At 39.8% G+C, this 11,357-nt stretch overlaps 1 protein-coding gene across 1 annotated transcript; it reads left to right on the top strand.

Moving 5' to 3' along the window:
• Positions 1–2,878: 2,878 nt before the first annotated feature.
• On the top strand, positions 2,879–8,647 carry LOC124329311 (NADPH oxidase 5-like). Its single transcript, XM_046788342.1, has 19 exons — positions 2,879–3,030; positions 3,654–3,908; positions 4,007–4,101; positions 4,172–4,280; positions 4,348–4,445; positions 4,539–4,662; positions 4,791–4,941; positions 5,012–5,243; positions 5,355–5,557; positions 5,630–5,818; positions 5,892–5,951; positions 6,049–6,188; positions 6,255–6,576; positions 6,707–6,905; positions 6,972–7,127; positions 7,200–7,515; positions 7,606–7,815; positions 7,900–8,103; positions 8,183–8,647. The coding sequence occupies exons 1-19, from the start codon at positions 3,007–3,009 to the stop codon at positions 8,378–8,380; spliced, it is 3,285 nt and encodes a 1,094-aa protein (XP_046644298.1). The 5' UTR covers positions 2,879–3,006; the 3' UTR covers positions 8,381–8,647.
• Positions 8,648–11,357: the final 2,710 nt, after the last annotated feature.

The following is an 11,357-nucleotide window of genomic DNA, read 5'->3' as shown; positions in this document are numbered from 1 at the left end:
AGACGCACCAGATTACAAGACGCGGGGCCGCACAGCAGAGAATATAGTGCAAGAAGAATTATTACGGTGTCAACAGAAAACTTGCAATTTCTGAAGAATACGGAAAACCTATTCCGTTGAGGAAAGAAAAATACGCGGCGATCAATCAGCGGCAAGTATATATGTATAAGGGGGAACAGCGGCTTACGTCAGATATACTTGTATTAGGTCCATTCGTGTACAGCCGTAAAATGCTATAATCACTGTGTACACTCTGACGAAAGAGTTGTTATATCAAGAGGGTATATACAGCAATTCGAAAGTGTATATAAAAAAGATTGGGCCTCCTCTTTTTGGCATTCTTATAGTATGTATACAGCAATGGCAGTAAACAGCACGCGCCTACATCGTTATTGATTGCATTTAATTCTTCGGTGCCGCCTAGCTAACGGGTCTATACACCGAGAGAAAGCTTGAGCGTCAGGCTTTAAGGGGTTGAAATTGATTTGGAAATGTCAGGGCCCACACTCACAAAACATTTGGACCATGAAAATGAAAAAAATCAATCGACAACGCGACAGACCGTCTGAAATGGCAATTTAAAAGAGCGGAATAGACAAGGATCCACGCATCGGTAACCTATCAAAGCCGATGGAAATTAATTACTTTGTCTTTTCTGGCTGTAGAGTTGTTTGCATTCGTTCTTTCTGCGTAGCCGAGTTTCCAATACTTGTTACCTAGTCGGTTCAAATTATTTTGTTAATAAGGAACTATAAAGAACCGTCAAGAACAAAATAAGGAATTGGAGAAAGAAGTTCTCTAATCAATCGTTTATTTGGCCTTCATTTGCATGAATAAAGACTGAAGCCATTAAGAGCAGTCGGAAATGAAATCCACTGAAACATTGGGGAACCGGAGACATCCGGTGGATCGACCGGTTTCACAGACTCGCAGCAAATTCGTTTACCGTTATACAGTCGGATGGAATTGATGGTCGCTTGCCCACTGGTTAGTGGTTGGTGTGTAGAGAATCTTCTGGCAGCCCACCGGGATCCTGTCGGAAACCTTCTGTGACGGGCATGTGATGGGTATATACGTCTAAGGATCGAAGCACAGTATTGGCAAGGCTTCAAAGAGTGTATTCTTCTTACATTGACTAACATCAAATCACGCAATGTGGATGCCGTGTGTTAGACCACTCCCCTTTGTTTATGTTAGACACTAGACAGGTCATTTCCTATTCCGCAGCCGCCTTTAGCTGCTGATAAATTTACCGTGAAGACCCGAGAGACCAAAGGATTCAGCAGCGTAGATAGGCCTTGACTCTTGAGGACCAGAGCAAAATGTGAAACTGGATACAAAATTTTGAAAAATAAATAAATAATAAATGAATTAAATAACGTATAACCACATTTGTGGCTACATGCGTGCTCCCAGAAAAAAATTTAATCAGCTAATTACTCAAACCTCTTTTTTTATTTTTGTGCGTTGCTATACCATAATAATACTTCATCTGCTAGCTGCGGCATACATTCAAATCTGCTACTTCCCAGATAATGCCCAGTAATGTACGTAATGTATTGCGTCTTATTATATACATTGTAATCTATTAGAAGCACACAGAGAATACGGTCATGCACTAACTTGAAAATGATATGGTTCAATAACAAACAAAAAATCATTTTCTTCTTTTCTGAGATTACTTTAATGATTTCGTTTCTCTTGTATTGCGCACCCGCTAATCTTTTATCCGTCTCTTCGATGTGGTATTATGTTCTGTATTGTACTTGGTATTGTATTCACATTTTTAATGCTCAAAAGGATCAAGCAATGAGAAAGCTCAAGTCATTGAAAATGAAATGTGATTTATTATTAGCTTATTATCTATTATTGTTGAACGGCTGGATCGATCGACGATTTGCCCATGGGACGCTGTGGGGGGAAAAGATACGTAGTAAAACCAGGACCATGGAACCATCGATCGACGGGAAGTATTGTGCGTATGACAGATCAAAGTAACTACAAAGAAAAAGAAGAAAAAAAACACACCAGGAGAGAAATCGAACGAATATAAGAAACGAGCGTTACCAAAAAAAGAAATTCGCCGCGCGTGTATGTCGTCTAGAGAATTCCAATTGCGTAACTCATGTGTACTAAGCCGATCAAACGCTTCTGATTGCGTTGGATTGTTTGCATGGCTCGTTATTGCTGCCTAGCGCCTGTAAAAACTGCTGATAATATTATTCGATCGGCGGGGCGTTAAAAGTTGTGAATTGCAAAGTAAATTTGTAGAAATCGATTGCTGAAGATCCATGGAATACGACAATTTCTCTTAAGAATAAAGGTGATAGCCCGTACTCTTATTTCGCATTTTCAAAACACGCCCTACTACAAAAAGCAATACAAAAATGTCTACGAGCAATGGTAACGAAAGTACTTGAAAGAGTCCATTTTGTTACGAAAACATGTTCCTGTACCCTAACCCTGTTTTACAACCCAGATTTATTTTTCTCCCTCTCTCTCTCTCTCCTATTAAAAAAAAAAACAAATAGAATTTTCCTTTCCGAAAAAAAAGCAGTGCAAGTGCAGTCGCAGGTTGTTGACTTTGACAACGTGTGCTAGTCACATGCAGCCTGTAAAAATGATTGAAGTAGTGAGCAATTTTTGATGTGGTTGCGGTAAAACAAACGTTGGCTTTGATAAACTTTGAAGATAATTATAAAATTCAACGGAAAAAGTATCCGGCTATTTGCGTAACAGTCAACTTGGAGGTATGATTCCCTCAGCATTACATCAACCACACACATACTGCGGCTTGGAGATATCCCTTGCAACTTTCCGTCCTTAATCATTTCCCTAAACCTTTATTTGGTTCATTTGTTCTCGCTGGGGAGTACGTGACTGCCTTACTCAATTCACCCTTCATATTTATCGCGCGTTTACGACAATTTAAGCGAAACACAATTTATTCGTGTCACGAATTTTATACAAGGCGGAGACATCGTCCCGCAACTCTTCGCAGCCGTTATGGCAGACGCCGATCCTTTGAAGGTAAAGCTCCAAATGCCGATTAGACTTAAGTGTCATGCAATTTTGTCTTTTTCTTGTTACCGCATCTAGTAGTATTTTTTAATGGGGGGGGGGGGGGGTTGTATATTTATAATTAGTTTACTAGCGTGGTGTTGCGAAATGGAGTTCGTTAGAGAACGAATTAAAATCCATTTCTTATTCCTACGGGTCTTTCAGTGTCCCCCATTTCCGTTGAATAGAAGCAGGGCCTTCCACGAGTTCCACGAATCGAGCAGCAGAGACAAACAAACGCCTCTCTAGCTTAACATTAACACAATGGTCAAAAAAACTTTCGTAATAACACAATGCAGAACTACTTTGACATGTCCCACGTAAACAAACTCGTCCTCTGCGCCACGATGACAGCCAACGATCGCATATTGTACAACAACTCATTTGCTCAAGTTTAACTAAAAAAAAATAACCTTTTTAAAGATTAGGCGGATTAAAATTTGAAAAAATTTTATTTAGAAATAAAATGACGTAAAACACTAATAGATATCAGAGAAACGTATAGTTAAATGAAACATTCAATTTTAAACTTTTTTTCCTTTCTACGTTCCAACAAGAATCGACAACTGATATTTTTCGTTCATACCAAACAGGTGGGATCTACTGATCCAAACGAAAAAGCACTGCTATCAAAATCGCTTGCTCCGAGTTACGATGCCATGGAAGTGGCGGACGCATTATATCCGGCGCTAAAGCTTGAGGATTCGGGCAAAAGAAACTGGTTGTCGCAAGCTCAGCAGCGGACTCAAGCCCTCGCCAGTCTCGAGTCTCTGTGTAACAGTTATTGCGCGAAAGAACATAAATCAGTATTCCCCCTTGCCAGCTTTTGTCAGCTTTTCTCGCAAGAGGTACGTTCGTATAAAAACAAATTCAAATAAATGTTGCAACAGTAGTCGCATAAGAGTTAAATATCTAAATGGCTCATTTTTACTTGCACATTTTCAAGAATGTGCTGCAAGTCCTGTTCAGTTTATTCGATCACCAATCCAAAGGTCAACTTGTACTCTCCGATTTTATCGAAAGTCTCAAGGAGAAACTCGGGTATGCGCTGGCACACAGTTTCTATACTAAAATGGAACTTTGTTTGAAACTTTCTCACTTTTGTAATCAGAGCCGAAGGAACTGAATTCGTCGATCTGCTGGATACACTTTGGTACGTCTTTACTAATGAAACCGATGCGGGTTTCGAAACTTTTTGCCGCATATTCAAGTCAAAGGGGGTAATCATTTTAAACTGCATTCTGTATTCTGGACTATATATTATATCTTCGTCTCTCTCTGAAACAGGTTTTAATCAAACTTTATACACTAATCGACAAGAACAAGGCGGGTCAAGTGTCGGTAAACCAACTGACGGCTTTCTTCACCGAATGCACTTCACAAAAGTGAGTCGTTTGCTCGTTTCGTTATGTCTTGCTGATGGTTTCACTCTTGGAATACAATTAACTTTAAATACCTGTGGTCCTGGCATTGCGCAGTGAGTATCGCGGCTCGGACATATGTGACCCACGACGTGCGGAAGCATTATTTCGATCCATTGCCAAAGACGACAGCCAGATGCTCGAATTTGAAGATTTTAAAAAACTGATACCATCCAAAAACGTAAGCTCTACACCACTATTAATCCTCATCTGTCTAATGAGATTAATATCTCAGTATTAATTCAAGGAAAGAAAATAAAAGAACTCGATAATTATTTTTTTTTCCCATTCACATCGCTTCTTCGATAGCCTTTTTTTGCCAAGCGCGTCTTCTGCATTTTCGACAAGAGCGGAAGCAATAGCATTTCTTTGGCTGAATTCCGTGAAGGAATGCAACAGTTTTGTGGCAAATCCGACGAAGATAAGGTCCGCTGTCTCTTCCAAATCTACGACGAAGATGGTATAAGGCTTTCCCTTTCGATGAATAAGTCGCATCTTCATCTCTAAATCTTTTGTTCTCGCTAATGAAGGGGATGGCATGATCAAGCTCAGCGAATTGAAAGCAGTTCTTAAAGCCTGCGTTGAAGAGAACGGAATGAAATTCAGCGAAATGCAACTCGACGAGCTCACGATAGCTCTGTACGATGACGCACGGGATTCCAGCGACGATGTCAATAGGGCTAGTGCAAAAGGACTGAGTTTCGACGAACTGAAAACTCAGATGACTAAACACCCCGGACTACTTGAAAATCTTTCCATCAGGTAAAGAAGACATTAAGCTTATATAATTCATGTTTTTACGAAACAGATTTAGGCGTTATTTCTATGAGTTCACTTTGTTTTAAATTCAAATTGTCCACTTGTTTTATTCAGCTTGGACCGCTTGCTTCAACCGAACGCCGAAAAGAAGATTCAAAGTCAATCAGTCTTCCAGTCATTTAGTTCTTACGCCAAGAATAACGTACCTTTCATCACCTTCGTCCTTGCTTACGCAATCGTCAATATTGGCTTGATTGTTAGTCGGGGAATTCAATACAAAGACGAAAATGTCTTCTATATTCTTGCAAGATGTAGTGGTAATAACGCTCGCTTTCTTTCTTATACAGTTCACGATGCATTTTGTCTTATAATCTTTTTAAAATTTCCAGGACAAGCGTTGAATTTCAACTGTGCCTTCATTTTGGTTCTGATGCTCCGTCACTGTATCACGCTGTTGAGGCAGATCGGTTGTGGTTACTTCCTGCCTCTAGACCTGCACGTCTATCTGCACAAAGTTTGCGGTGGTGTTGTCGTTGTATTGAGTGCAGTCCACACTTTGATGCACATAATTAATTTTCGTGAGTCCTCTTCAAGGATACAAAACTTAATTTTTAAAAACTAACAAGTCGGAATTTCTCTTATTGTGCGTAGCTCTAAATATTGCTGATAATGTGGAGTCACCAGTAACAAAAGAAACTCATTCCGCTATAGGTAAAAATAGTAGAAATATAAAATGTATTTATAATGTATGTGACTCTAAGGGATTAATTTGATATGAATCGGGTTTTTTTTTTTTTGTTCTCAACAGAGTGGCTTTTTACAACTGAGCCGGGTCTCTTTGGACTTATTCCCGGATGGGCCAATTTAACCGGATGGGCTCTTGTTGGTATTCTGACTATCATGGGTTTATGCTCGCTTCCCTGCGTTCGCAAAAGTGGTTCCTTTGAGGTAACAAATTCAACAAGACGAAAATTGTTTTTCTTGGTATGTTACTGATGCACTGTAGTTTAACAGGTGTTTTACTGGACCCACTTGCTTTACATTCCTTTTTGGGTTCTTCTGATTCTCCACGGCCCCAATTTCTGGTACTGGTTCATCGGACCCGGAATCTTATTTTTTATTGAGGGAACTGGTCGATTTCGACTCCGGGTGACTGGCAAGGGTCGCACCTTCATCAGTTCTGCTTTGCTCTTGCCGTCTCGCGTTACCCACCTAGTCATTCGCAAGCCGGAGAATTTCAATTTTAATCCCGGAGACTATGTGTTCGTTAAGATTCCCGCCATCACTGCATCCGAGTGGCATCCATTCACAATCAGCAGCGCTCCGGAACTTCCAGGTAGATATTAACCTTCATGCCAAGTAGCGATGATACATGCACCTTTTTTTTATTGAATAGCGAACACACACGCACTAATTAATTGAACTTGTTTCTTTCTAACAAATCATCCATCTTGTTTTAAAATGAGATGTCATGTGGCTACACATACGTTGTGCCGGAGGTTGGACAAACAAGTTGTACGACTACTTTGAACGAGAGCAAGCCAAGCTGTGTCTCAAGCAATCTGCACAGAATCAACAACACAATGGCGGCGGTGAACCAGCCTGTCGTCATTGCCAGCGCATTCTCGAAAATGACGCATCTTTTTCCACGCAAAATATCATGAAGTAAATGATTAAAGTCACTATTCTCATAACGTCGGGAAATGATCTTACCATACAAAACTCTTACAGGGGAGTTCGAAGGCTTACTCGGACCTTTTCCAACAAAAATCCTGTTGATAAATACGATCAACTAGAATCGTGTCGCATGACTCTCAGACCGTTGAAGAACAGCGACCAGTTGAACGGTGCTCATGACGATCCTTCATCGAGCATTACTTTCAACCGGTAAGTATTGCCCGCCATAGGTTCTCAAGATTCTCTTTTTCATTATTTATTAAGGGACCCTATTGTTGGCAGAGCACAACCACCAGCGCTCAACAGAGATCAGTACGACGAAGGAATTTTGCGCGACAAGCAACACCATCGATATCCCCACCACCATCAGCAGCCTCGTGCGATGAGCATCCTCGTTCCCATCGAGGAAACGCCCGGCAAATCTAAGACTGGATCAGAAGTCAGAAAGCGAGTGACGCCGCGTGCTTCGTACGCTCCCGAAAGTATGCAGAAGAAGCCGGCCCAAATCACTTCGCGGAATGAGAATAAGAGCGCACAACAACCGAATAGCGAAAAACCTCATTCGGTGGAAGGCGTGCACATCTATTATCCACTAGAAGTATTGTAGTTGGATAGAACTCGCGCGACACTTGGGAAATATCGCCTGCATTTGTTAACCGTCTTATGGCATCATTTATTTCTTTCATAGATCGCAATTGATGGCCCTTACGGAACTCCTTCCAGTCACATCTTCCGCGCTCAGCATGCCGTTCTCGTGGCGGCCGGAATAGGTGTCACACCGTTCGCCAGTATTCTGCAATCAATTATGTACCGCTACTACGTTAGTCGGCAATCTTGCCCCAGGTGTCACCATTCATGGGTATCCCAAATGCCCGATTCCATTATGAATCTGAAAAAGGTAAATTATCTTTGATTCGTGCGCGTATTTAACTATCAGATCAATCTCAGTGTTATTATCTATAACTTACCCTCGTTACCCAAGGTTGACTTTTTCTGGATCAACCGCGAACAACGCAGTTTTGAGTGGTTCGTCGAGGTGCTGTCGCAACTGGAAATGGAGCAAGCTGAAATGGGTAGCGCCCTGGGCCGATTTCTCGATTTGCACATGTACATCACAAGTGCACTGAAGAAGACCGATTTAAAAGCTGTTGGACTGCAAATGGCTCTCGATTTAATTCACGCTAAGGTTGAGATGTTCTTATTAATTCATGTCGTTTTGGTCGAATGCTAATAGTCTTTGCATTTGTGTCTTTTGCTAAAATTAGGACAAACGTGATTTGGTGACGGGATTGAAAACTCGCACCAACGCTGGCCGACCCAACTGGGACAAAATCTTTCAGAAATTAGTTGACGAAGATAAGGGGAAGGTAACGGTGTTCTACTGCGGCCCTCCGCAATTGGCCAAGGAACTGAGAAAGAAATGCAACGAATTCGGCTTCGGTTTCAGCAAAGAAATTTTCTAACCGAAACCCACAACTTATTACTTTTATCAGTGCGGTATTCCTCAATTTTTACCCTTCTTTCAAAAGTCTGCTTAATAACTTTCCGAACTTACTTTAAGACTTCCTTGTGTGGGTAGTAAAAGTATGTGAGCGCAACGACCTTATTACTTTGAGCTTGTTATTTTTTGTTTTTCCGCATTGCTTATATTCACACAAAAAAATGTTTGCAGTGAAGAAGCGAAAGCTTATATGTTTGGCCTAGAGCTAATAATAAAGATTTTAACTATACCTCAAAGAAGGAAAACGGGCAAACTTTCATGAAAAGTGTACATTTGACTTTCAAAACTTTTTATCTCGGTGTTTTCGTCGGCAAAATTTCAATCAAGCTTTAAGCGGTGATCATAATTTCACATTTAAGTAATCTTGAGTTTCTATTAAGCGGACAACATAGTACGTCTTATTATCAACCTGAAAATAATGTACATCGATGAAGTCCTGATACGGCATTCTGATTCGCTGTTATACCCTTTTGTGAACACATAGAATCCCTCCAGACAACAAACTCACTTTCTCCGCTGCTGTCCAAATAAAATGAATTGGCAGATTGCCGTGAACTGAAAATAATACGCCTATGGCGCTGCAGTTTGCTAGATCTGTCGAAATGTTGACTTTTTGACCAAGAGACAAAAGGTGCTTTCTAGTTTCTAGTGATTTTTTGACATCGTGACGCAAAAAGAAATGTCCTGCCATCAGAAGAGAACCGTGAAAATCCAGCAGGTTTCTGAATTCCAAACAACGCGCGTGTGTGCTTAGAAAAATTAAGACGAAAGTTTGTTTTTGACTGAAGGCCCTGTAGGTGGTGGCCTCTAATTCATGACAAGTTTGTCCTACTTTCTACATAAATTCCCAGCGTATAGTTGTCCTTCAACATTCATTGATTTGCTGAAATGATTTGATGAATATTCATAAACTTCACACCTACCCGGGGAAAAAAAAATTTTAGGGAACTGGTTCACAAGGAAACTTGAAGGTAAGGGATATCAGCACAGAAATAAGCTAATTGCTCTTTCAGGAAATTAATTAAGCGTTAGGTAATTAACGCGGTATACTTCACGTCATTATACTCGAATGCTCAATTGCGTTCCTTCTACAGAACTATTTTCTCTTCTATTTTTCTTTGTATACTTTTCTAAATATAAAGTTCAGGTTTACATTTTATTACTTTAAACGGCATAGATCATTGATGGCAAGTAGTCAATCACGTGCTGGGCGTAAATTGTTTCTTTGATGACTCAATTCGGTCATCAAGTTGTCGTATAGTTATGTACGGTAAAATATTCCTTCACGTTTAGATCGCAAGACACTCCATAACCCAATGCGTAATATTGATTTATACAGCTTTATACGCGTACGCCAGTTTAGTATGGTATATACAGTATATGCTGGATGGTGTGCACGAATACACGTTTTTATTTAGAGGCGGACATAAACTGCTGTGAAAATCATTTAACTTTAAATATTCGTCTAGATACAATTTAATGTATTAGCGCAAAAAATGTTTAGCCGTATCGGCCGTATATAATCCGCGCTCCATTTCATTTACTTCAAAGGATTTCCCGAATCACTGGCTGTCAAAATTTGAAGTATATTGCGTGCTTCTTGAAAATTCTGAATCTCTTCAGTAAATGGAGGCATAGGCATCCCTTTATACGCATACATAATGTGTAGGTAGACTGATCCCATGGTTACCTATACACACACGGCATAACAGGATCGACTTTGGCTTTGCATTTTTGTGTGTCGTCCTGTTTTGGAATCAGAACTGAATTTGGATGTTGCGCGTCTCAATTTAAAATGTTCTTTCAATAATGTAATATCACATTCGAATTCAATTCACATCGAGATTTGCATTCGTCGATCAAAAGTGACTTCATCTTCGTTTCTCACCAAATAGTTCCGTGTTAGACGATTCCTTATTACTTCTCCCTATTGTGAAAGCATATCGTATAGCCCACGAAACCCTGGCGCGCTGTCATATGCACTAAATTTTATGTCATTATAGGTACAAGCATCAATTGATCATGTCATCAATTAATAATGCATTATCCAATACTTTCCAAAAGTCTAGACTTTCTCTTGTGACTTTCTATAGGAAATTGGCAAGTTGATTTTAATAGAAACATAGGTAACTGAACCTCCAGACTAATATGTATATAACCAAGAAGAGAAGCTGAGAATATTTTATCTCTATGACCTGTAGACAGATCTGACTGCATTCGCCGAATAAGTTCCCCTGAGTACTCATCTTAAACTTTTTTTTTAAACTCTTAATTACAACTTTTGTCGAGGCTCTGACGAGAGTCGTCAGTTCATCAGTTCTCCACTTCAGCTTTGATGTGAACTTTCATTTCCTTATCAAACAGCTGAAAATGTAAATTCAATGGTAATAAGTGCAAGCATCAGTCTACATATTTTTTGTACTTTCAATGGAGCGTGCTGGTTCAAGGCAAGTGTCTCAAACCATATTTGGAATCCGCGAAATATTACCAATTAGGTTATATTCACGCTCTACTTCTTCCAATGCGCTGAAGTATGTTAAGGTTAAAAATGTTCGTATGAGTGGATTTTTGTTATTGTCTAACACTGTATCAGCTTGACGCTAAATGGAAAAATAGTCTTCTATTATAGTCAATTACTGTAAGGGTATATTTTGCAGAAAATTTTTTGTGCAAAAAATAAATGGAAATGTATTTCATCCTGTATTTCATCATTCATACTAATAAATAACACAGATTCGTGTTTTTTGAAGGTCATTTATTTACGCACAATTTTGCATCAGCTGCTTGGCAAAAAAAAATCAAGTGGGATATGCTTACGTCTTTTCACTTTCTAAAAAATTCCCACTCCTGTTTGGCTGGAATTCCCCGATCAGTAAACGAAAGTTCATTCTGACTCGGAAAAATTTGCGTGTCAAAGACAACCAAAAGTGAAAGTACCG

The sequence above is a fragment of the Daphnia pulicaria genome, chromosome 3 (genome assembly GCF_021234035.1).
Source record: "Daphnia pulicaria isolate SC F1-1A chromosome 3, SC_F0-13Bv2, whole genome shotgun sequence".
NCBI classification, from domain to species: domain Eukaryota; kingdom Metazoa; phylum Arthropoda; class Branchiopoda; order Diplostraca; family Daphniidae; genus Daphnia; species Daphnia pulicaria.
Note: the sequence above shows the minus strand (reverse complement) of the source record. Positions and strands in the feature narration are given on the sequence as shown.

Coding starts and splice junctions, on each gene's coding strand:
- LOC124329311 (XM_046788342.1), top strand. CDS start 3,007: ATGGCAGACGCCGATCCTTTGAAG. Junction 5,952..6,048: donor AGAAACTCATTCCGCTATAG/GTAAAAATAGTA, acceptor TGTTCTCAACAG/AGTGGCTTTTTACAACTGAG. Junction 6,189..6,254: donor GCAAAAGTGGTTCCTTTGAG/GTAACAAATTCA, acceptor GTAGTTTAACAG/GTGTTTTACTGGACCCACTT.